Source organism: Columba livia, chromosome 4 (assembly GCF_036013475.1).
Source record: "Columba livia isolate bColLiv1 breed racing homer chromosome 4, bColLiv1.pat.W.v2, whole genome shotgun sequence".
In the NCBI taxonomy this organism is placed as follows: Eukaryota; Metazoa; Chordata; class Aves; order Columbiformes; family Columbidae; genus Columba; species Columba livia.
Genome location: NC_088605.1, coordinates 10374186 through 10400815, shown reverse-complemented (window position 1 = coordinate 10400815; position 26630 = coordinate 10374186). Strand labels below are relative to the sequence as shown.

General features: G+C 43.0%; 2 protein-coding genes across 3 annotated transcripts in view; both read right to left on the bottom strand.

Annotated features, from left to right (window-relative positions):
- MSANTD1 (Myb/SANT DNA binding domain containing 1) overlaps positions 1-1038 on the bottom strand; it is a 42700-nt gene extending 41662 nt beyond the window's left edge. The window contains exon 1 of the mRNA XM_021288492.2: positions 814-1038. Coding sequence (XP_021144167.2) covers positions 814-829 — 16 coding nt within the window. The 5' untranslated portion in view covers positions 830-1038. The remainder of the gene's footprint in view (positions 1-813) is intronic.
- A 16962-nt stretch (positions 1039-18000) lies between these two features.
- The window catches only part of HTT (huntingtin), an 82016-nt gene continuing 73386 nt past the window's right edge, over positions 18001-26630 (bottom strand). For both annotated transcript variants that reach the window (XM_021288535.2, XM_065060399.1), the window contains 7 exons: positions 24768-24958; positions 24085-24199; positions 23663-23876; positions 23413-23518; positions 21885-22047; positions 21107-21267; positions 18001-20188 (listed from right to left, as the gene is read on the bottom strand). In XM_021288535.2, the coding sequence (XP_021144210.2) occupies positions 19975-20188; positions 21107-21267; positions 21885-22047; positions 23413-23518; positions 23663-23876; positions 24085-24199; positions 24768-24958 (1164 nt within the window). In that variant the 3' untranslated portion in view covers positions 18001-19974. The remainder of the gene's footprint in view (positions 20189-21106; positions 21268-21884; positions 22048-23412; positions 23519-23662; positions 23877-24084; positions 24200-24767; positions 24959-26630) is intronic.

Here is a 26630-nt window from a genome sequence, read left to right as displayed (position 1 = left end):
TGCAATTAACAATTGCACATCTTAGGATGAGGAAAGACTTGTAACTAGAAGCTAATTAGGAGGGCAAACACTGAAGCTTGTTAGCTGAGATGCTAATGAGAATTATACTTGAGTGGCAGCAGACTAGCTATTCAGAGTTAATTAGAAACCTCAGCTGATAGTATATTGCTCTTAAGAGCTTTCAAAACAAACAACTGGAAAAACTGTCCTGCAGCTAAGGATCCAGCGTGCCATGGTGGGTAATTCATGGGCACAGGGAACAGCCAGAAGATCACACTCAGGCATCAGGACAATTTAGCAGCATGTGAAAAAGGTAGAGAGGAGGTTTTTAGGAGCTGTGTGCCCTCCTGGATTTTCTGTGATGGTTTTCATCGCTGGCAAACCTGCTGCTGCATTAGACACCACCACTTACGCTGCCCAGCACCAACGGCGCCCAGTTGCACAAGAGGGTGAGCTGGAGGGCTGCTGCACACCCCAGCATCCACACCAGGCTGGTGCAGAAGTGGGACAGGGACCTGGGCTGGCCCAACAGCCCCTCATCACAGCCTCCCTATCCCACCCACCAGCCTCTCCCATCCCCGCCCTCAACTGGGGAGAGCTGCTGGTGTCGGAGGTACCAGGGCGAAGCAGCAGCTGTGTGCAAGTTGCTCTCACCCTGCCTCTGCCTTCCCCAGGGCACCAGAGGGTTTTACTCCCTCCCTCTTTGTGCAGTGAGGAAGGAAAGAGTAAGTCGAGGCGCTTCGAGGGGAAAAAACCAAACAAAACTGCCAAATGTAACATCGCTGCAACGGGAATCGTGAAGCGTGGCCTTACCTGGGCTGAGTTGCATGGCTGATTCCTGCTCTGAGCAGAGCCAAGGAGGCAAAGCCGAGAGGCTGCGTGTTTAAATGTTTCCTCTCTGCCTGATTGGAAGCGCAAGAGCCAGTCAGGGCAGGGGAGAGGCTGCTAAACTCCAAGTAGGTTGCTTGTTTCAGGAAAAGATTGGATACTGGAGAACCTGCGGAGTGGTTCGCAGCACATTTGAACACACAAGAAAGCATGTCGCAGGGGACAGAAACACTCCCAGAGAATCAAGGGGATTTTCAGTTTTGCCAAGGCCCTGTTTGCATTAAAACTTGCAGCAATTTAAGGAAAACCTGGTTTTAATTCTGTTGATTGAAACCAATTGCAAACCCATGTGGATACTCTTAAAACAGATTCAGCTTTCTAAAAGAAAAACCGATGCAATGCACACTTCAATTAAAGCACATAGAAGAGCACCCGCAAATGGTTTTACACCAGTGTAGTTAAATAGATTTCAAAGTTTAACTTCAACTAAACAAATGTGACTTTTAATGCAGATGTGACCGAGCAGTCACTGGCTGCTGGTGTGTGAGAGGATGGGGAACTTTGCATATTGAAAACTCCCTGCAAGAGTCCTGGGAGTGAATATGTGTAAATACACCCTTCACACAAGCTTTTCAGTATCTGTAGTGGAAAGCGTGTGAAAGTAGAAAAAATTAAGAACAGACACTAACACTGGCAACTATAATCCATAAATCCTTCAATTTCTCAAAGCAAAAAAAAAATTCCCAGAGCATATTCTGAAGAGACAAATTTACTTCACTAAAGCTTTGAGAAGCATCATTTTCACCTGAAGTTTTTGAAGCAAGAGCCCCGGATTGTGGTTATTCAGGTTTATCAGGACTTGTAAATGCTGACTGAAGCTACAGGCAAAATTCCCCGAACACCAAAGTGATGTAGCTCTGGGCTTGACCACACAGCAGCTCCGGGAGAATCATCCCAGCCACACGGCTCAGCAGACAGAGTTTCACTGGTGACCAGGACACGTCTGTGGGTTTGACAAAGCCATTTCACAAACCCAAACTCACCTGTGGTGGGTACCTGTGATCCCCAAGCTGGCTGGGGTGTCCCCTGGCTCAGCAGCCTGCACAGCCGCTCCGTGCTCAGCGCAAGGTGTGATAAGCTGCTTGGCAACTCAAACCTGGCTAAACAAAAGCAGCAGAAAAGACTTAAGCACAACTAACTTGTATTAAGGCTTCAGGGAAGTTTTACTAGTGGGGAACTAAGTGTATAGATAGTGATAGCAAGCTGCTCTCAAGCTGGCAGCGGTCCTAGAAGCAATCTAGACAGCGCAGAGACAAAAAGCAGCTGCCTTCCTCTCCTTCTCAGGGCTTATTCCCTCCACCCTCCCATCACTTAGTACTTCTGGTAGATATTCCCCGTATCGAAGAACTTCACGGTGGCAACCTTCCCAGAGCTGCAGCAACAGCTGGAAGCAGGTGGCGGCAAGGCTCTAGGTTCTTCCAGGGCTTGTATCGCTGCCAGCAAGCAAGTGCAGCCACAGGCCCAGGTGGGCAGAGCTTAGATTTGGCCACAGACACATTTGTGTCTGTCCCCCCTCCACAGCAGAGTGCCTGGAGTGGAAGGCTGGGGGTGTGGAATGCTGGGATCATACACAGCATCATCTGCAGGATATGGTATCTCCAAGGAGCGCTGGACAGTAGTTCCAGTGCCTGAGCTGATGATGAAAATAAATACCTGTACAGAAGAGGTCAGTTTAGTTAAGTCTGAAGCTCTCTCAGAGTTAGCAGGACACGTTTTTTATTCTCTGTGTTTGAGCGTATTGATGCTTATCTTGCTTTGCACCAGTGATAGTGCCCTTACTGATAGCAGAGGACCACAGCAGTGCCTGCCCTTTCAGTGCTACCTCTGGGCAAACTGGTCCACCAGAAGCCTTCTCAGCCTGGGCACGGCCAGCCCTAAAACCAGGATCAGAAGGCACCTGCCTGTGCTGCCAGGGCTGCGTTCATCCGTCTCAAATGCCACTTGAGCCTTTCTATCCATGGCTGCATGTCAGCTTATCATACACAGTCAGAGCCTATAGAGGAACACAAGGGTCACCGATTTCTGTGGAATGAAAGGTTCCTGAAAACACTCACTTGTCTTTCACCAGATTACCTTCAGCCTTTGGCTTCTGTACTTTCTCAAACTCTTCTTCAGTTTCTCAAGCTCTTTATCAGGACTAGCACCTTGTGCCCCACAGACATACCTGGACAGCAGAGCTCTGCAGTTAGCAGATGAGCAATTCCCATTATAACTCAGTGTGGCAGCTTCTCTGTCCCTCCTCTCTCTGGGACAGGTATTTTGGTGAGCACCTGTAGCATGCTCTGCTGACACCTCACTGTATTGTATTTATTTTGGAAAAAAATCAAAGACTTTAGACCAAAACTAACAGTGTCTCATGCCAGTACATCTATAGGTATGAGCCAATGGTGCTACCCATATAGGGATGCTTATAGTGATAATCCAACGGTAGTGATTTCATAATGTATACATAACACATGAGCCTTAGTCCCCACATTAGAAATGTTTCTGGCTGGAACCACAGACTGAAACACTGTATTTGCCCCACCATGCTCTGGACATGCAGCCTTGGCTTTGAGTACTTTCCTTCCCAGAGCAGTCTGTCTTCTGACCACGTCTTTCAGCCCTAGGGAAACCAGAGCAAATTTGGGTTCCCTGAATACTTTTCACTGCCTTGCTGAGCAGTCCTCTTTCTCCTCAGACATCCCCAAATGTACCAATTGCCTTTCTCCCATCGATTCAGGAGGGTAACATACGGTCTTTTAACATCCCAGCAAGCATATGCTCCAAATTGTGACTTTCCCATTTTGTTACCTGTGCTTAGTTCCCATCTTCCCTTTGCAGGGATAAATGTACAACTCTAAGCCTGAATTTCATCTATTTACCTTCTCCTGACTGTGATCCCCTTTCAGTGTCTGCAGCTTCACACTGACTTGCACACAGCATCCAGCTCCATAAGAGCCCAATTTTCCTCTCAGGCTGCTGATCTCCTGCTGCAGTGGCTTCGGCTCCCCCTGCAAAGTCCTCCGCGCCGCCCTCACTGCACACCTGCAGCGGAATGACACAATCTGCTGCAGATTCTACCTCTTTTCTCCCCCCCAGAACGCGAGTGCTGCTCAGCTTGCATTGCAGCTCCCTGGGGATCAGCGTTTTAGCTCTGCAGGACTTGGTACCCCACGTCTCTGACTTGTAAGGATTTAATTTTTTATCACGCTCAGAGCACTGCCTGCCGTCTCTTCTCTTAAGCTTTCATATGCACTGGGGAATTTCCTTTGCTTGGCAAATGTTCGTGGGTTTATCAAGGATTATTTCTGGGCTTTCTAATAATGGGGTTTCTGGTAATGCCTCTGGATTTTCTTTTATTTTTGTTCTTCCCCCCCCGCTCAGTTCATAGTCTGCTCTCTCACAACTGACATAATGCCCCAAAATTGCAACACTGCACCTTTCATCTTAGATCACTCACCAGTCCTCTTTTTCTTCAGGGAAGAAAAGAGGAAGAAAAAGGTAGCATCAGGAGCAGAAGTGTCCTCTTTGTTGAATTCTGTGGCCTCAGGTCAAGAAGGCTTTTGACGGGAAAGTCCTGCAGTTCCCTGGAGAACTTGCATAAAACCCCATTCTCTGCTGCCACCTTCACCTCTGTGCCCCCTGAAGGCTCTGTCTCAGTTTCCCTGTGCCCCTTCCTTCTCTCCGCATTTATTTTTTTGGTAACCAAGTGCATCCTGTAAGAGATGGGTAAAGGGACTTCCAGCCTAAAGGAACTAGTGAATTCATGATGCTATTTTCCCTAATGTATGAATTATTTGGGTTTGTTTTGTTTGCATATGGATTATTTAAACAATTTGTCCACAGTTTTGTCCAGGTAAGTTTCTACCTTGCAGTAAGTAGTCCTGTGCTTTCTGTGTGACCTGCAAGCCTAGCCTTTCCAAAATACCCTGCATGCCAGTTACTTCGTCCTTACTGTATTACTACTACAGCAGGACTAGACCAGTGATTGTGCCACTGTACTCAGCACTGGTGAGGGGCCACACCTTGAATCCTGTGTGCAGTTTTGGGCCCCTCATCATAAGAAGGACACTGAAGTGCTGGAGAGAGCGCAGAGGAGGCAAAGAAGCTGGTGAGGGGCCTGGAGCACAAGTGTGATGAGGAGCGGCTGAGGAACTGGGGCTGTTCAGCCTGGAGAAAAGGAGGCTGAGGGGAGACCTTATCACTGTCTGCAACTACCTGAAAGGAGGTTGGAGCATGGGGGGTGTTGGTCTCTTCTCCCAAGTAGCAAGTGATAGGACAAGAGGAAATGGCCTCAAGTTGTGCCAGGGGAGGTTCAGATTGGATATTAGGAAAAAATTCTTCACAGGAAGCATTGTCAGGCATTGGAACAGGCTGCCCAGGGCAGTGGTGGAGTCACCATCCCTGAAGGGGTTTAAAAGGCATTTAGAAGAGGTTCTTAGGGACATGCTTTGGTGCTAAAGTTAGGTTATGGTTGGACTCAATGATCCTGAGGGTCTCTTCCAACCAAAATGATTCTATGATTCTACAATCATGCTGTCATTCAACTGTCATTTGGCTTGGCTTGCTGCAAGTTTATTCTTTTCTCTCACATCAGGCTGTGAAAGGTTCTGGAGCCCCACGTGCTCATCACCGCATCCCTGCCAGCCCCTGTTTGCAGGACAAGCACTGCTCTGCCCTTCACAAACCATTTTTGCTGTTTTGCACTAGTCATACCTGCAAAATCTCATTCTCTGAGTCACCACATGTGCCTCAACACAGCGCTTTCCATCTCCCTGCATTTCTCCTGTCTGCTGACGTTTCTCGTTGCATTTTACCTCCTCCTCTTTGCATCTTTGCATCTTGCCTTTGCACAAATACAGGCACGCTTTTCAAAGTGCTTTTCATTATGTCTCTGAGCTAGCTCACCAATTTTCTTTGCTTGCATACTTCCTTTCCTGAAGTTTTACGTATGCCCTGCAGGCTGTGGGAGATGGACAGGAGCATCTACACTTTATATTCTGGGCAGAAGAAATTTTAGTGTGTCCATGCCCCACGAAAACAGCAAACAACTGCACTGATGCAATTCTGGGGCAGAACTAATTCCCCACTTCACACGGGGCTTTTTTGCACTGGGCTTGATCCTACAAGAAGGGCAGCACCTGCAGGGACAACATGGCTCGTGTCTGCCCAGGTAATGCTTGTACAAGCACCGTCAGAAGGATCACGGAGGCTACTGAGCTAACAAGTCCAACTGCTCTCCAGTGTTTTCACTGAAGTTTTTATTCCCGTTGCTAATCACTGCTGAGTTCATCTTGGAAGATTTGGGAACATCAGCCATCTTGCACAGCTTGGCTGTTTAAGAAACTTATTTTTCCTGATTCTTGGTAACACTTGTCAATACTTTTCCTGTCAAATTTCATTAGAGGATTTCTTTCCCCCTTCTTTTTTAAAAAATGGGATTTTACCTTAGCTTGGGAAGCCTTTTCCGGTTCCCATCCTAATCCTGCTAGAAAATGTGCATTGCTCATTACCCTTAATAACACATCTACTCTTTTTTTGCTTTTCCTTTTTCTGCATGTTGGGCAGTTGTGTAGCTTTTCTCCTGTGAGCTGAGTAAAGCCCAGTTTCTGCGTTGGTTTGTCTTCCTACGTGTCCAGCTGAGGTGGAAAGCCCAGGAGCCCTCACCATGCCTTCTGTTCACAAAGCAATTCTCCATTTCTGGTTGCATCCACTTGCCATGGCCAGCCCCTGTCTGCCACCGGCTGATAGCACAAGAAGGTACCTGCGGCAGGACAACTCCTCAGTTTTATTCCTTTGACTCCTCTCGACCATGTCCTGAGAGTTCTCTGTGCAGTACAGAATCCTTTCCAAGCATGCTCTGTCAGAGTATTGTCATAAAAAACCATCTACCTTTCACCTGCAAGATATTGCAAAAAACCCTGCTGAAGTCTATATGTGGGCATCCCCCAGAATGAAAGGCTCGGTACACATTCAGTAACAAAATACCCATTCCATGTTTAGACCCAGACCAAAGGACAGATAACAGCAACTGGTAGTAGCTCGGGTATTGCTGCTTCAGGCCTCTGAGACTCTGTTTTTTCACTACTATCCTAAATATAAGTCTATATTTCAAATAAAAACATTTCACAAGGAGTTTTATAATAATTGGCAGAGCTTTCATATCCCATCTGAAAGGGCTCCTGGAAACAGATTAGAAAAGAAAACATCAAGGAAGACATGAGGACTGTACCTCACTCTTTCATCAGTTTATATAGCACATAATGCACATCAGGTGCCCCAGGAACTGCTGTTCAAGGTTAAAGCAAGGTCCTTATGAAAGGGACAATTACTCTCCAGTGACAGATAAGAAGAAAGTCAAAGCTAAGCCATGTGAGAGGAAAGGCAGGAGTGCTCAAAGTCAAGTGAAAGAGCTACAAAAGCCTTTGCCTAGGGAAGAGATCACTGCAGAACCTGGCTGTGAATTCAGGTTTTTATTGGCCACCAACAGTCCCCGACAGTTTGTCCCTCCCCATCCTTGAGTGGCAGCAGAGACGTCTCCTCGGGTGGGAGCTTCATGGGGTGGGGGACACCATGGGTGGCAACAGGACATACAGTGCCCAGCTTCACCAATGGGCCCTGCTTGGACTGTGCTGGGTTTCATTTCAGGTTACCATTAATAAAAAAGCCTGGTTTCAGCATCTTTGTTGGGTGTTAAGAACATTTTTAAAAGTACATTTTGGAAAGAAAAATGAGAACTGAAGCTCAGGTCCAATCCAGCGCTAAATTCAGTGGAGAAGGGATGACTCCGCAAAATTATTTAAACGTCACTTTGTTCAAAGTTGACATAGAAATGTATTTGAAGGCTCATGATAACAGCCTTTTACTGATTTATTTTTACATACCCTGATTGGGATTGCAGTCGGTCTCTGGAGCATTTTTACAGATCCAAAGTTCTCACATGGTGGAACACCAGAGGAAAAGGTCATTGTGACCAGAGGAAAAAGTTGTTCCATCACGTTGTCTAGGAGCACGAAGCACAAACACAAATGCTTACATTGCCTTCTGGATCCTTGATAGCTTTTGGTCATGGGACAAACAGCAAAACTTCCATCTTATGCATGAATCTGGGGGTAGCCATAAAAATTTCTTATGTTTTCTTTTATGCACGAAAATTCCAGAAGAATCTTACACCAGAACATTGTCCTGAAAAAACAGTCCTTTAAATTGCCTTTCACTGATGCTGTAGCCTTGTGTTCTTTGCCCATAACAAAAAGAGCTCGCAGATCTAGATATGCCAGCAAACTACAGAGAAGCATTCTAGTAGACACGGCTACACATTGATTAGATGAGTGATTCCCCCACCCTCTCCTCTTCCAGCTGATAAAGCCAAACCAGGCAAACTTAAGCTCAGCTCCGCATATTTGAGCAATGTATATGGATGACACTCAGGACAAAAGTGCCTGGGACTTTCTGACCCAGCATGGTGTGAGTGCCTCTGTCTCTGGTCAAGACACTCCCTGCAGAGGTGGAAATACGTGAGTCAAAAAGCAAAACTCAGGTGATATGGGATTATTTCAATTTTGAAAGAAAAGTAACAAAAAAATTGGGAGGAACTTCCTAGATATCCAAACTTTCACTCTCAGTCAAGCACAACGCAGACCGATGTTGCTGTGTCAGGAACAGTCCAAGTCCCATGTCCTGTTAGAAAAGGCCAAGAGTGGTCACTTGGAGATATGTACAAGGGCAGAATAAGCATGGAGAAGAATTTCCAAAAGCATCCTCTTGGCCTTCAACTGCTTACAGCTCACAGCCTTCCCCAGACACCGGTGCCTCCCATGTATTTCATGACCCCCAATACTGCACTCTCTGATCTTGTCTAGTCCCCTTTAAAGCCATCTAACGCTTCAGCATTGAAGCGTCCACAATTCTGGCAAGGAATTCTGCAGCTTAGCTACTTGCTACGTGAAAAAAGCCATCTTTTGCTTGTTTTCAGCATGGTTCCCCCTAACATCATGTGATACTTCAGATTCACAAATGTTGACTTAGATGCCCAGTTGCCACCATCTTGTTGGAGCATGCAGGGACGGGCTTAGGAAAACCAAACCCCACCTGAAGCTGAACCTGGTGAGGGACATGAAGCACAAGAAGGGCTTCTAGAAGGCAGATGAGAAAACATGGCCTCACTGCTGAATGGTGTGAGGAACCTGGTGATGAAGGACATGGAAGTGGCTGCAACATCCTTTGTCTTCTTCACCTTGCCCTTCACTAGTAAAACCTGATTCCAAGAATCCTGGTCCCACCCGTGGGAAGGTCCAGAGCAACAAAGCCTCACTCTGAATGGAAGAGGATCAAATTGTGGAACATTTAAACAAAATGGCCATACACAAGTCCACAGGATGTGTTGGGGTCCATCCATTGGTGCTGAGGGAAACTAGTTGATGTGATTGAGAGGCTGTGGTGACCAGAGAAGGTTCCTGCGCAATCATTGCTTTTATTTTTAAGAAGGATCTGGGGAATGACAGGCTCTGCCTTACCTTGATCACTGGAAAGGCAATGGAACAAATAATCCTGGAAATCATTTCCAAACATATAAAGGACAAGAAGGTGAGGCAGTAATCAGGATGGATTTAAAGTGGGGAAGATGTCCCTGCTCATTGCAGGGGTTTGGACTAGATGACCTTTAAAGGTCCCTTCCAACACAAACTACTCCATGATCCTATAAGCCATGCCTGACCAAGCTGAGAGCTTTCTTTGATTATATGGCTGGGTCAGTGGATGAAGGGAGAGAAGCGTATCTTGTTCATCTTGGCTTGAGCAAGGCTCGAGACACCATTCCCTGACAAACTGATCAGGTTTGGGCTGGGTGGGCAACCAGTGATGATGTGCCTTGGATTCTATGATTCAGCCCCAGGATGACCGTATGTACATAGGGCTGAGATATAAAAGCTCAAGGACTGGGCAAGACCAAATCATACCACAGAAATAAGAAACTATCCCTTTCCCCAAAAAGCATTTTGGGCAGGAGCCATCATCATCCTGCCAAAACCTTTTTCCTAATGATTTCCCTGACAACCGGACTGCTAAACACTACCTAACATTTAAATACTTAGGAATATTAGGAATAAGCTGCAATGCCAAGTTTTTACAATTAATCCCAAGTCGTCTTTTTTTTTTTTCCTTTAAATCGTTATATCAAGAGGTCAGTTTACAAAACCAGAAACAACCAGTGTCTGATAAATCTTAATGTTGCAAATGTTGAACTCTGGTACATCACAATTCTACAACTTGAAGAGAACATCTTTTCAGAGGGGTAACTTCCTGGGATCAGGAAAAAAATAATGCAAGAATATTACCTGTGAAAATTCAAAACATCAGGTTGTTACTATAGCAAAATGTAGCAATATAGAGATGTAACTGTAACTAGAAAAAGCAGACAAAGTTTTATTTCTTGATTGTCAGGAAAGAAAAAGCCACACACTTGCTTTCCTCAGCTAGATGAAAGGTACCGCGATATAAAGAAGAAAGATGATTCTGGCTGACTCTGGAGTAGTAATTTACAGGGAAAATGGTAGTTCAAAGAACAAATAAATACTTTTTATAGTCCAATATAAAGGAACACTTCAGTTAAAAGTCTCATTAGAAGGGTAACAAACACTACTAAGAAGCAGTTTCAAGTTCTGCAATGTTCCTTCATCTCGCCATCCCCGCTCACTAGAGATGCGCTTCCTGTCCTTGCTGCTCTGGAGCACCCATGGAGCCAGAGAAAACTAAATGCAAAAGCTGGAAACAAACAGCAAAAATGCTCTCGAACCTCTGACAACAGCTGATGAAGATGAAGATCAAGAAGATGCTGCTTCTTATCACTCTTCTGTCCCTGGTTATCCCTTGCAGGTGCATTACATGAAGCCAGTTCCTGCCCTCTCTGCAGCTCCAAGGCTCTCAGACCCTTTTGTCCCAGAACCCGCCAGCCTGGCTCTGTCCTACAATGTCGCTGGAAGTGTCACAGGTGCCTCTCTGTCCTTGGGTGCACCGCAGCTGTTTGGTCTCACGGGAGAAGGGATCATCTTCAAGGTCCACAAGCCGCCTTGTCCACACATATCCATGTGAAGGCTGCACAACAAACAAGTAATGATACGGAACAGCCAGCAATGACCCATCCCATTGCTTGTGGGTGGGATACTTTGTCCATAACTGGCCACCAGCAGACAAAAAGGTCCTTTACTCACATATGGCACACACGGGGCTGCTGCACAGATCCTATCGTTGCCCACCGCATCATGTCCTGGAGCTTTAGAGCAGAAAAACACAAGAAAAAAACAAAACCAAGAACAAAACACGTATCTGAGAACCCTCATCGCTACCTCAATCTGAGTCCTGCTAAAATGTCAACTCTTGATCATTTTCTCTTGAAGGTATGCCCACCTTTCGTGACAGGCTTAGAAACTCTCTTTGAAATATGCCATTTAGGGGTAAACTGTCATTTGTGGCACTGAGCTTCCACAGTTATTCTGTCTACATTAGATTTTATAGCCAGTAAAGCATAACTGAGTACACATGAAATTATCAAATCTGCTCTCCTGTTCTGAGATTTTTTTTCATGTAATCAGGCTACAGAGAACAATGCAGATTAATCACCATGAATTTGGGACTGGCACTTATGTTTCTTAGAGTTAATGAAGTCAAATTGAGAACAAAGCAGCGTAAGCAAAGGAGAGCCAGACCTCACTAAGAAGTTAATAATTAATAACCACTTTGATTATATTTAACCCATCAGCCAAAATGCAAAGTAACTTTAAACACTGTAAATCTCACTGCAACAAATGGAGTTCCTAGTATTTTCATCAGTACTTATGGTCTAGCAATCTTTTCAGGTGCAACGTAACAACTCGACATGGCTTCTTATCACACTCCATCATCACCAATAAATTCATCATTAATTTCAAATGTATAGTATGAAGTTTGGATTTTTATGGATCTAACAAACAGATTTCACAGAATCACAGAATGTCAGGGATTGGAAGGGACCTCAAAAGCTCATCCAGTCCAATCCCCCTGCCGGAGCAGGAACACCCAGATGAGGTTACACAGGAAGGTGTCCAGGTGGGTTTGAATGTCTGCAGAGAAGGAGACTCCACAACCTCCCTGGGCAGCCTGTTCCAGTGTCTGCCACCCTCACCGTGAAGAAGTTTCTTCTCATATTTAAGCAGAACCCCCTGTGTTCCAGTTTGTACCCATTGCCCCTTGTCACCGAGAAGAGCCTGGCTCCATCCTCGTGACACTCACCCTTTATATACTTGTAACATTAATGAGGTCACCCCTCAGTCTCCTCTTCTCCAAGCTAAAGAGACCCAGCTCCCTCAGCCTTTCCTCATAAGGGAGATGTTCCACTCCCTCCATCATCTTTGTTGCCCTACACTGGACTCTCTCCAGCAGTTCCCTGTCCTTCTGGAACTGAGGGGCCCAGAACTGGACACAATATTCCAGGTGTGGTCTCACCAGGGCAGAGTAGAGGGGAAGGAGAACCTCTCTGGACCTACTAACCACCCCCCTTCTAATACACCCCAGGATGCCATTGGGCTTCTTGGCCACAAGGGCACAGTGCTGGCTCATGGTCATCCTGCTGTCCACCAGGACCCCCAGGTCCCTTTCCCCTACACTGCTCTCTAACAGATCACTCCCCAACTTATACTGGAACCTGGGGTTGTTCCTGCCCAGACGCAAGACTCTACACTTGCCCTTGTTATATTTAATTACATTTTTTTGTTCAATCCAGTCATCTGAGACAACTCAATGTGAATCAAACCAAGTTTGCTGTATTTTTCCCCACACAGTGACACTCTCAAACCCCACAGGCCAGTGGCAGAACTGGAAAATGAACATGTCAGCACAATCCAAGCCTCTGTTTTACCATTGATACTGTAACTTGGTCCCAGATGTCTTCTGAAGCAGCAGGTTCCTTTCCCATTTACCGTTAGTGCTGCCTGCAGGTTTCCCAGCTGCCAGATCATGTTTCTCACGTTTGTTAATATCATCAGATCACACTGCAATGTAAACTGGTATTACCCACAAGCTCACATTTAAGTAACCCTGCAGTATTTAAATATGTTGCTTAAGTGAGCACAGGTAGAACAACAAAGGCATTAAAGAAGCAAAGGAACAGGTAGAAGTATCCTTTGTGAAAGCCTTTGATTTGGGTACTGATGAAGATAAACATCTGAACAACCTTCCTAGATTTCTACACTGAGTATTAAAAAATCGCAGATTTATTCAATCCCCTTCCTAAGATTCGCTTCCTCAGGACCCGCAGTTCATTCGTAAACTCCAGGTACCTTGGGTCACTCAGTCTTATCTTCAGTTATGTAGTCACACACCAGTCTACTGATGACGTAGAAGTTTTATTTTAAAGCATTAGCCATGTAAAATATCTATTCCAGGGGTGAGGGTGGAGGAAAGAAGGCAAGAGAAGGAATGATCTTATGCCACATTACCAAGAGATATAAGGATCAGATGCCTCGAAAGCTCTTAAAAATACCTCCCAGCTCTGCAGTATCCAGTGTTCATTTAAAACAGTGTTAGTTTGAAGCAGTTACGAAGGCAAAGGAAAATGAGTATGAACAAAGTATAATTAAAGGAGTGCCTGCCCAAACTTGCCTGAAACTGAAGTAAAAAATGAATTCTGTTATTTTCATAGATGTTAAATCAAACAGCAAAGATGGCATTTGAAATGTGAACATCAACATGACACACCAAGAAAAGCTGAGTTCGCAAGCTTTACACTTGCAGTGCCCTTGGATGGCAAGACAGAACCTTCAGTTCTGGAGCCATTTAGCTGCAAGATCGGAATGAAAACACACTTAAAGCTTGTTCCTCAAGGGAAGAAACGTAGAGAAGATGTATTTCAGATTCTCATCTGGGGATGTTATTTCAAGTTTAGGAAATGCTGACTTGAAGTTTTAAAGCACACGTGATTCCAGATGAGCTAGATTAGCTAAAACCTGCTGTTCACGTGGTCTGACTGAAGCTGGCTCGCAGCCCTGTAGGCATGTGGGCCACGGTCAGACCCAGCCCTCCGGGATGCATTTTGCTCGGAGCCCAAACGCTGCAGCCTGGCTGCAAGAACTCCAAAATGTAAATAATGAGGTAAAACAATCAGGTTGCACTCGATCAAAATCTACCCATGACATTTGCAGTTTGAAGGATACGAAAACAGCACCTGGGGTGATGATTACTCTGCCATACTTGGATCTGTGTGCCATGGGAAAGAACAGAAACAAAATTATGGCAGAATTATGACTGCAAGAGAAGAGCAGGAGGTTTGGCTCAGACACTTCGTTCTATATACACTATATAAACTTCTGCATGTTCCTGCTTCCAACTTTTTAACAAACCTACAAGTTACAAATCTTTTCATCTCTTCAAACAGTTATGCAAAACTTATAATTACAGTATAATTCTACAAGCAATCAAAGCTTTTTGTCTCCTAACTGAGGTGGAGCGAAGCCAATTCTGAAGCAATTTCTGCAACATTCTTACAGCTGCACTGACTAAAATGAAATAAACCACCACCTGTGTGGGGCAGGAGAGGCAGTGGGGAAAGCAGAGAAGTTACAGTAAGTTAAAAAGCTCTGTTCTAAGTGCAACGTTTCATCTCCCCATGCCTGGCAATTCATCCTCAGGGATAATCTTTCAAAACATGAAATGGGTATTCTTCTCTGTGTGACAAAAATATGACGAGTTTATTATTCAAACAAAATCTTCCCACAGCACAGTTCTGTTCCCTGGCTCCACGGCTGTACTGAAAGGTGACAAGAGCGGCTCATCATTCGCTATTAACACTTACAAGGAAAAATAATACGTAAAAAAAGAAATTAGTTCGACTGAGAAAGCAACCAGCACGTGCTTTGTACATTGAGCTTCAAAGCTTCTTCCAGAATTTCCAGGGAACAGCCGAGCGCTGCAAAGTTAATCAAAACAAGCCGTCTGAGCAGCCGAGTCCTGCAGATCCTCCAGCGTTCAGCAGCGGGACCACCCAGAAATGGCTTTTAAGATGCAAGACTAACAGCTGGGAAACCAAGCTTAGGCAAGTTAAACCATTTCTTCTCCTGTGTAACATTATCCCCCGCCCCGCAGGACTGCTGCAGATAAATACAGCCTCATTCACAAATACAGCTGGACACTGACATTGGGTGTTTTCTGAGCTCAGCTAGAATCTTAGAGAAGTTTTGGCGAGCGTGACTATTAGATACAATTAAAAGTTCAATGGTGATGCTTGCTTGTGCAAACGGCGCTGTGATTGTGAAGCGTACCCACATCTACAGAGTGCAAGTATTCATGCATATTTTTTCAATACTCCATATTTGATAGTTGCTGAGGGGAGATATGAGGGAAAAACCTATGGTAAGAATGCATCAAGACCATTTTTTAAAAAAACAGAGAAAAATCACTTACAGTAATAGTTATATTTTATTTTCTCTTTAAGTTTCAATGTGCAGTATTTTCAGCATTTTTTTTAACTTAAACATACATCTAAAATCATATGCTTTCCTTTGAGTACAACAGCTCTGGGGGCTGGGGCTCCAAGCTTTTGCTCATCATCGCCCTCCAACCCTACAAAACACGGCGGGTTTACCTCACCCTTCCTCAGGCTGATCTGGTGTGTGCACACGGACGGATGGGCACGAGGAGCTCACACAAAACGCACACGACAAAAAGCAGCACATGCTTCACAAATGCTCTGCAGCTTTTACACCCCGTTGACTTGAACGCAGCTAAAACCTGACGCACGATAGAAGCTCTCCTGGGCATGACTGTGGGACTCCCAAGATTTTTCAGCTGATGTTTAAGGCAGCATGCACAGAGGTCACCTGAAATCTCAATATTAGGGATTATTATAATTAGGATATTAGACTTCCCCAAAATTTTGCTGCGCTCTTTACTCTAGTCCTTACAGCGCTTGAAAATAAACTACCTAAAAAATACCAAAGCACTTTGCTCTCTTACAACGTTCATCAGTTGTATCCTTATAACCACAATTATTATAGAAGTAAAAGAGCAAAGCACCTACCATTGTCAGTTCATTTCTACCTTCAGTAGAAAGTTATTTGGGATTGTACTTGGAAAAATTCTGCTTTATGCAATCAATAGACTTAAATCAGTTCCCCCTTTTCTCCCGCCCTAAGCCCTTCAACCACCGGGTAAGATCCTGAAAGACCCAATTTAATTAAACTGCTTATTGCTCTATTTATTGCTCGTTATACCCTAAAATTTCTTTTATTTAGGAAGCATAAATTCTTAGCCGTGACAGCGCCACCAAATTTGAAGACAAACCAGGTCTGCTGCTCTTGGAGAACTGTCTTTGCAGTGTTTTTGACACAACCTCCTTATCTGCTATACAAAGTTAAGAGGAGAATGGCGAGACAGAATGCTCTTAAGGCAAATCTACTAAATATCACCAAATTACTTTTAACCCAGAAGGTTCCACTTGTTCCCTGCTTTGATCTCAATCTGTTCATTCGTTACTGAGTGCTTTAGGAATGCTGCTGGTGGCCAAGGAACAAGCGATGTCTTGGTGCTAAGAATGCATTCCTACCAAAGCAAAAGTGATGCACAATCATTCGCTAGGCAAGAAGTGACAGCTGAGTATAGGCTTTAGAGAAGATTTAAACAAACTCACATTCAATTTAAACTAGCAAAGAGCAAAAAAGGCAAAGAAAACACTTTGAATTCTGCAAATAACAACTACATTAGAATGGGTTGTAGTTTCCAACTGCTCCCTCAAGCGCTCGGTGCAAGGGAGGTGACAAACAAAATGCAATCAAACTTTATTTAATGGCCAGTGGGTAGCTGGCTCAAGAACTATTTATAAAATGTTGGCTAGCAAGGAGGGCCACGTTATAGATTCAGTTAAGTGGGTTCTTTGACAACTGAACTGCAAATGAAGTTTTAAACATTAATCTGTCTTAAGCATGCTCCCAATCGTGCCGTACCTCTGATCTCGTAAGGCCGTAAGGAAGCCAGCTCCACCACAGAGCACATTAAAAACACGGCTTGCTTTGCTTAGCCAGGACACCAAATGTAAGCCCAAACACATTTCTACTCTCAATGATAAACTGAACAGCCTGATTTTCAGAATTAGCTGTCTACAGCAAGTTAAAACCATTCTGGGCCTTAAGTTAATCCCAAGGCACAAGTGATTTTTTTTACTTCTCTTTAAATCTTGGTATTTCTTAGTAGCCATTGTTTTGCTGTTACTGTCCCCATCCCGCACCTCTTGGCTCTAGTCATTAGAAGCAGGCAGGAGTAATTTTACATATGGTTTCAATCCTGAAGAAGTGAGGGTGGGGAAAGCGTACCTGGGAAGCAGACCGAAAAGCGTGCTGCAGGTGTAATGCTGGATTTGAAGCACTGCCGGTGTGTGTTTCTACACTAGGAAGACCCTTAAGTTCCATTCCCTTCAGGTCGTTGAGAATTTCCTAAGAGGAGGTTCTCCAGACACTTAGGACACACGTTTCAGGAGGTACGCTCCGACATATCTCCAAGAGAGTTAAAACAGAGGGAGTTAGGCTACCGGAGAATCCGTGTGAGGTTGGAACTCACTGCAGCAGCTCTACAGCTTGACTAGAAATGGGGAACGCAAATATTTGCTCCAAGGCCAGAAAGGGGTGTTTGAGGGAAAGGGGTCTGTCACACCCCATGTTTTTCAGTGTATTCCTTCCCTGGTTGGAAAGATTCTACGGCAAGTCCCAAAATGGGTTTGGGAAGGTTCAGAAAGGGGCTAGCTCCCGTTATCCCAAGGTAAAGTAACCAGCTATTCTGTGTTAATCATGAGGAGCTTAAAATGATGAATTTAACAGTTTGTAACACAACATATATGGTTATATGGTGAGAATATGAGTAACCTGATGCCTAAAAAATATATTAAAAACTATTTTAAATTTTGGAAAATAGCTTACAAAAATATCTTCACTTAAACTGTATATCATACAAAAACTGACTGACGTGTGGGTTTACAGTACAAAACGATTACTGGTGGTTACAAAAGGGAAAAGTGATCTATACTACCCTTAATGAAAGCAAAGGGCATTACGTCTCACTGCCTTGAATTAGTCTCGTATCAGAATTAAGATAATTTCCAACAGAACTCAAAACTTTCAAACAGTGTCTATTTTATTAAACTTCTGAACTCCTGTTCAGTTTCTTTTAAAAATCACCACAGTGCTGTGGCCCAAGGAAGAAGAGAAACCCAACTAAGGGCAGATACAATTGCTCTAGATAGTAAGATCTGTAGAGAGCTAAATACAGCAACATCTACAGTTGTTTCTGCTGCCCATCCTATCGGTTTAGTCTGCCATAGAGGAAGTGACACCAGTGGGTAATTACTTTGTAATTAATTTATGGGCAGAAGCAACAATTTTTGGTCTAGATTTGAATTAGTTTAAATACATGGGTTTAATAAATACAAATATACACATCTGTATACATTAAATGTTGTCACATGTGTATAATCTCAACATATACATTATATACAGAAATACATACAGTACATGCTCCTCCTGACAACACTCTCTCATTTTTCCAAGTGTCACCAAAAGGGAGTGATAAGAAAATGAAGAGAGGTTAAATATAGGATGTGACTGAGAACCAAGGTGTCATTTCTATATAATTATAACAAATACAACTAAAGACAAATGCTGCGCTGGATTTCTCCATGTTACGTTTAGGAATCAATGGGGTTCCCTGGGTGGCGAGTAAAACCTAAATCTGGCCCTGTGTAGTGTCCTAAAATTCATGCGTATTTGTACTGCGTGTGTCTAAAGCATTATGTATAAAACAGGTAATAAAAGAGGTTGTGTGACCTAACACCTCAGCCAGTGCCAAAGTATTCCAGAGCAGCCTTCTCATCCTTCAGTGCTGGCGTAAATCTGTTCAAAGGAGAGTGCTTTGAATCCTGATGACTCTGTGGGCTCAGCTAGGAAAGGCTGAATGGTTATTGACCACTGGGGAGCTTGCACCATTTTGTCTCTTAAAATGCTGTGCAGCAGATAAGAGCAGTTTTTTAAGTATAGAAAAGGCTGATCCAGAGTAACTAGTCCTCTCTTTTACTGTTATGCCTCAAAAAAAAAGGAATTCCAAAGAAGCTACATTGAAGTGGATCACAAGAATGCCTCCTTAGTATGGTTTCTGAAGACAAATTAATCAACATATTCCAGTTTTAAAGCACTTTAAGAAAAAGTGAGATGCAAAACAAGATGTAATCTGTACATAAAGATGGATTTCCAAAAGGAACATGAATTTGAGCACAAGGAAGAAAAATGAGGACAATACAGATGTGAAGACATTCAGTAGCGTGGCTTGTGTTCATCTCAAATTACAGCACGGCTCATGCACCACACATCTTACAATTTTACATACTGTACATGATATAGAAATATTTAAGTTAAAATTTCTTTTACTGATATACTGTAATCAAATTTTAAATCCTGAGAAGAAATAAAGGAAAAATGTGTGGTTACGTATGTGCACCATATCTCCGATATCACGAACACATACACCACAGGCTATCAGAAAGTCCAGAGAGAAGAACTACATGCTGGAAGTGTAACTCATGAAAGCATTTTTTTCTTTTCCTTGTTTGGGAGAGACATTAGGAAACAATTTCTATCCTGTACTACACAACAGTATATACAGGTACATAAAACTAGGACGTTTTGTAATGACTGCAGCTTGCAATAACAGCGTTTCTGTCGGTTTCTTACTGGATGCACCACAGTGGCTTCAGCTGAACATCAGGAAGAAGAGTAATACCAGTTACCTTGTACATAGTACCTGCTCATATTTTAGGCTGCAAATATGTCTCAGGTTAGTCCCAAACACCACTGGAAAAATGCTGACATATCTATTTCTCCTCACAGGTGCCTGGCATCAACAGCAACAAGAACTACACTCGACTTTTCAGGTGATTTCCAGTGCTGCAGAGCACTTGTCCATGCATTCTGGAAGTAAAACGGGCAGGTCCATATTTATCACAAACGCAACCCCGATACTTTCTTGATCTTGCCATTCTCCGTAATACAATATCAGGTTCCAACACTAGTCATGCAGTTCTATTACACGTCAGGATGTTCAACATGCTGTGACCTTGTGGACATTTTGCAAACAACTTAGTAAGCGATGATATGGGGTTCCTGGAGACGCTACCACCTCAAACACAGACTGAAAGGCCCTTCGATCTAATTCTTCATCTATCTGATGTCGGTAGAAGTCTATGGCCACCAAACAGAAGATGTTAACATCCACTTGCTCTGATTTTCCCATTCTGCTGATAATATGTGGAAGACTGAAATATAAGTTAAGGTCTTAATCTGACAGAAGAGGATCACCTTTTGGTACAGCACTTAAAATGGTGTATTTTTGAGTACACCAACAATGTTAAGGTGCAAAATATTGTCATGTAGGAATTAAACTGCTACTAGAGAAATCCTTTTTCTTCATTAACTTCACACAACTTCTTATGCCCAGAAATTCATTTCAACCTAGCAAGAGTTTTCTTGATCCATTAGAGCGAACAGTGCAATCAGCACCACAGCTGACAGCCAAAGAGCTCTGATGAGACTGAAAGTCATTAGGAAGTTTCAAATGTGACATATGGCCACTTTTCTGCCTGGTCATGAAATGTACAAATTATTTTACTAATTATTTGTTTGGGTTGTTTGTTAGTTTTAAAATAAACCCAACACTGACACCATCAATGTCTTTTGGCCATTCTAACTTATTTGGCTGATGCAAAGCCCACTATTACTGCAGAGCACTTCCCTCCAGGGGGACACCAGCAAAATCAGTTTGCATGGTGAGTATAATTTTCATCAATTTGAGTTTGTTCTCTCTCATTTTTTAAAATATATTTTATCTTGCAGAAGAACAAAGCTTTTAAAGGCCACTGCAAAGCTATTTGGTGCTTTTAAAAAGTCCTTCAAAGTAAGGACTTTCCCAATCACCTTGCGTAGTCACATGGAACAGATCTTAAAACAGTAGTTTTAGATAACGTAATTCTCATTATCTGTTTAGAAGTTCTCTTTTTTCCCCCCAAATCTGAAACACCAGGAGCATAAAGAGATATACACCACTACTAAGAGCAGTAAATCTGCTTCTTTTGTGTGTGTTTAACTTGTACTCTTATCCTTCAAGGCTATCAATGTGCTTTACAGAATCACTATATTTACCCAGAAATAGCACATGTTCAGTCATTTTAGGATACATTGCTGAAATCCATTGACTGGTGGAAGCACTGACAAAAAAACAGGAAAGACTCCACATCGCCATTGCCACAGGTGTTCTTTGTGTGAAATTAGAGAGTGAGAGCATCACCCAGTCACGGACCATTGAGGACTGTCCAGTGCTGTGTAGTGTCTGGAATACCTGCAAAAAATATTTTAGACAGGAATAAAGATGCGGTAGAGAGACATGGGGAAGAGTGTAGTTTCTCTTGTATAGCTTCTCCCCAGCTACAAAGCTCCGAGGTTCACAAGCAGCTCTGAGCAGAAATAATGAAGAACACAAGTCCTAGACAAAGAGATTCTGCAAAAGAGCCAGGATCCAACTGGACTCATGACATCTGCGCCAAATGCAAAACTTGCCTGGTGTCTCTACTTTTATACATTAAATGTGGTTACACACATGCACTCTCAAGTGATGCAGGAGTCCAGTAAGCAGGTTCTGAAGAGAAAAATACCCAGAAGGCCAGCTCAGTCCACAGTAGCTTAACTGCAGAGCTCACAAGGCCAGAAGACCTGGGCTGGCTCCTTGAGATCTAAGAAGTCTGAGCTACAGGATCCCAACTTTCTCTTGTTTGCCCATTATCAGTGATTGAACTGTACTGTGAGCTTTGTCTCCTGGGCAACATTCTAACTCTCCAGCTAAATCATTGCAAAGGTATATTAGATCTAAGAAAATTGATATTTGCCTCTCTGATTGAGCTGTCGGTTATTTAGAAGTCTTCTGAAACATTTAAGGAACAAAATATATATAAACACTACCTTATAAACTACTGTTGCCATGAATTGTGGGTAAGGCTGCTGATTGGATAAAAATTCTCCAATAACTTTGTTCATTACGTCTTGCGGCGGGAAGAAGTCATCAAGGAACTGTGGAAGGATCCGAGCCACTACTCGAGCTTCAAAAGGAAATCCCTTCCTGATCCTGAAAGAACAGAAACCAACACATTTTATGATTGAATTCCAGTAAACATCTCATTCTTTTCCAATTTAATCAGCAATAGAAAGAACATTTTACTTTCATCTGTAGATAGGCAAAAGCATCTTCAACGCTGAGGAATCGAAGTCTTCATGTAATCTTACTCTCACAGTTTACCCAAAGGGGTCTATCAAAGCTATTAGAAGTTTTTACAGGTGTCTTGTCCTCTCTCCCTCCCCACCTTTTTTTTTTTTTAAATATTTGACATTTTCTGAAGTTCTGGAATTACATCCTAGGCAAGAAATTAATAATAGGAATGCTGAAAAAAATAAACAAGAACAAAAAAGGACAGGGAGATCACTACTCCTAGTTATCGGGGAAAATATCACTTATGAGAAGAACACTCATTTCCATTCATAACTTCTTTGCATATTTTTTTATTCAAGACCAGGATGACCAATACATCAAACTGAAGAAGCAACTCACCCTGCACGGTAGAGAGGGGAAAAGCTCCTCCAAATTAAAGACAATTTTACTTAATTAACACTGATTGGAAAATCCTCCTAATAAAGGCTGCATCTGTTGATGTGTCAAGATCAAGCTGCCATTGTGTGATTATTCCCTGCAGAAGTTATTTTCTGCTTGTAGTATTACTGATTGTTTCACTGACTCTTAGGAGTGATGCTTTCAGAAGCACTCAAGCACTGCTCCAATTCTGTTCTCACCAAGTGCAGCAGTGAAACCCTCGTCTAGTTTTATGGAAAACCCACTGAACACTTTAAAAAACGTAAACCATTATCCCACAAACTACTGTGCAAAATCTAACATGCTATGTTCTCTTAAGACTGCTTGAGATAGTCAGATCAAAACAGGGATATTTTTAAATATTTCCATGAAATTAGTTCCATGTGAATACAGAAGTTTTACTGTACCCTTCCACTGCAATTATTTAACAGCCTTGGAAAGAGCAACACTTGGGTGGGGGAAGGGGAAACAGATTTTAAACTCTTAGGGTGGTTTGAAAGATTATTTCCTGTAAACTGGATTTATACCCTTGATTATGCAGAAGGCATCCCGAAAAGCACTTAAGAGTTTGACCTGAAGGGAGCTGGAAATACATTTATAAAGTATTATGGTTTGTACTACACAGTATCAGTTAGGACATGTCTGTTTTCCATTTACATTCCTGCACATTTGTGCTGCCTTCAGCAATTCCATCAGTGTTACTGTGTATACTAGAAGTATTGATTTTACGCAATGGCAAGCAATGAAACATCATTAATTAAATATTAGAACTGTCAAATAGGGAAGTGACCACACAGTGCCAAACAGAATAATTTATCTCCCTCATCACACTTTTTATCCTCTTACCTATCAAAAAGGACAGACACTCGTTCCATAGCTACGATCACAGACTCACTGTCAGGAGCAGCAGGATTTGCATCTGTGGTACGGCTGGGGCTGATTTTTTCCTTTCCTAAACCAAAAGAATTTGGTACAAATATAGTGTGAATGCCAAAATAAGACTTTTTAGTCCTTGGTAACAAAAATAAATGAAGAAAATTAGCACTGTTAGTAAGCCGGTCTCTCAGCACATGAAAGGCTTAAAAAAAGTAAATACCTGTGTACATGCAAGTCAGCATTAATCCAAGTGCAGCCATGGCTCTGTGGGGGCTCTGCACATTCACTCTGTCAACACTCAGTTTAACCAGCGATTCACTATCCAGCCTAGAAAGCTGCTCTGAAAGGAGGAGTCGTTCTAATCCCCTCAGGACACAATGATAAATAATGGATGGCGTTGATTCATCACTTCCAGACACCATGACTCCACACATCTGAAATAAAGAAAAGCCAACTACCTGGTTTTGAGCTGTATTTAGGTCATCCCGTGGCAGCATACCACTGCAGCTCCTATGGAACTGAACCATGCATTAAGGAAACTCAATGAAGCCAAACCCCAAAGCATACCCACACTACAATAAAGTTCAGCGTTAAAGAACTCTGGTTACATGGCCACCTGGGACTGGAGGCATCACAACATACCTGTATAATTCCTGCAGAGAATTCAGGCCCTACATCAAGTGGGTAATTCTCTATCAAATAGAAAGCAGCTGCACACATTACCAAGATGTGCTGCTGGTTATGGATATTGACACAACTGTAAAAGAGCAAAAACACCTGTGGTCACTTATATCAAAATTGTCCAGGTCACCAATAGAGACAATACAAACAATCCTTAAAAACACTAAGTATTTTTTCACATGAAATTTGTGCAATATTTAAAAGCACACAAAGTATCAGCAAGATGCCATAAGAGAGCTCTAGTTATCATGGAAACCCAGTGCAACACAAAAAATTTTTCAGCAATATAATTACAAGCTATTATTCCCTGACTTGTTTAGGAGAAATAAACTTCATTACTGATGCTACAAGTTTATTCAAAGAATATGCATTTTGACGGAAAAATAAGCGTTAGGAAACACAATTTACCAAAGAGCAAAGAAGCTGAGCTATCAAATAGTTTTCTCACCCTCAAATATTCTATTGCTTCTGTAAACAAACCTAAAATTGGCTGACAAGCTTCACTTGTAAGATTTCAATGAAAATACCGAAACCTGCTTGATACAACAGCCTGCTCTAAAATGTACTAACAGCAAACCATGAAGAGCCCTTTTGTTCACACATAAGCATGCAACAGTTTAGAGGGGTGAGGGGAAGAGTCTTACTGTGCTACTCCTCTCAAATTGGAGAGCAGATACTCGCTGATAATAGGAATAAGTTGCTTTGCAGTCTCATCAAGCAAGTCACACTCAAGGATGTAAAGAATTCCATGCAGAGCTCCAATCCGACTTGGCATATGGGTGCTTCTTAGGGTTGATTCCAGCAGTCGACTTACTGGTTCAGCCACAGCTTTATCCTAATAAATCCAAACAAGAATATTCATTAGAAGACAACACTGGTTCAATACTGGTGACTCCTGTCATTGGGAAATACTTGGAACAAACTAAAGAGCAGAAAATACGGCATGAACCAGAGCCTGGCTTAAAACGTCTTTGAATAAAATGTCACAACATTAATATAATCAGACAGGAGACGAATTGCACATTAACTAGTAAACTGATGCTACTTTGTTTTACTTGTAACAAGTTCTCATGATTTAAAGCTTCCAAAAACCAAGATAAGCATTGGTTCAATAAATAGTATGTGCTATTAAGAATCCTATATACAAGACTCAAATGGCTGGGATTTTCCAGTCTTCCAGCTCACCACAAAGGATGCTTCTGTCTGAAACTGACTGGTAGATGCCTACAATCTGCATCCAAAAGAATACTCTGCCATTTCCTCAACTCACAGAACAACATTTGTTCTCTGAGACCGCTGGCACTCAGACCTACACATCCTTCTCTCCACCACTGCCACAATCTAGACAAGGGAACCAAGTGCAGCCTCAGTAAGTTTGCAGACAACACCAAGTTGGCTGAGAGTGTTGACCTGCTGGATGGTAGGAAGGCCATACAGAAGGATCTGGACCAGCTGGATTGTTGGGCTGAAGCCAATGGTATGAGGTGCCAGGTCCTGTGCTTCGGTCACAACAACCCCAGGCAGCGCTACAGGCTCGGGGAAGAGTGGCTGAAAAGTGCCTGGGGGAAAAGGATCTGGGGGTGTTGATTGAACAGCTGACTGAACATGAGCCAGCAGTGTGCCCAGGTGGCCAGAAAGGCCAACAGCATCCTGGCTTGTATCAGGAATAGTGTGGCCAGCAGGACTAGAAAAGTGATTGTGCTCCTGTACTCAGCACTGGTGAGGCCCCACCTCGAATCCTGTGTTCAGGTTTGGGCTCCTCACTACAGGAAAAACACTGAAGCGCTGGAGAGAGTTCAGAGAAGGGCAACAAAGCTGGTGAGGGGCCTGGAGCACAAGTGTGATGAGGAACAGCTGAGGGAACTGGGGCTGTTCAGCCTGGAGAAAAGGAGGCTGAGGGGAGACCTTATCACTGTCTACAACTACCTGAAGGGAGGTTGTAGCATGGAGGGGGTTGGTCTCTTCTCTCAAGTAGCAACTGACAGGACAAGAGGAAATGGCCTCAAGTCACCAAGGGAGGTTCAGATTGGATATTAGGAAAAATTTCTTTACAGAAAGGGTTGTCAGGCACTAGAACAGGCTGCCCAGGGAAGTGGTGGTGTCACCATCCCTAGAGGTGTTTAAAAAACGTGTACATGTAACACTTAGGGACATGGTTTAGTGGTGGACTTGGCAGTGTTAGGTTAATGGTTGGACTCTATGGTCTTAAGAGTCTTTTCCAACCTAAACGATTCTATGTATAGTCTTCAAACATCAAGCTGGTACCAGATACTTCACTCCTTGTTATCCAAGTACAAACATGTATTGGAATATGCAAAATCTATTCTAAAATGTTAGATTTGAGAAGTCTTTTTTTTCTTACAATCTATTTTAAATATTTAGTAGAAGTAATTTATTTTACCTTGTCTCTGTATTCATTAAGTATTTAAGATACAGGTCAGTTTTACAGTGTGTGCTCTTTAGTTGCCCTTTTTAAGTGGATTTCCTACATAACTGAGCACAAGACA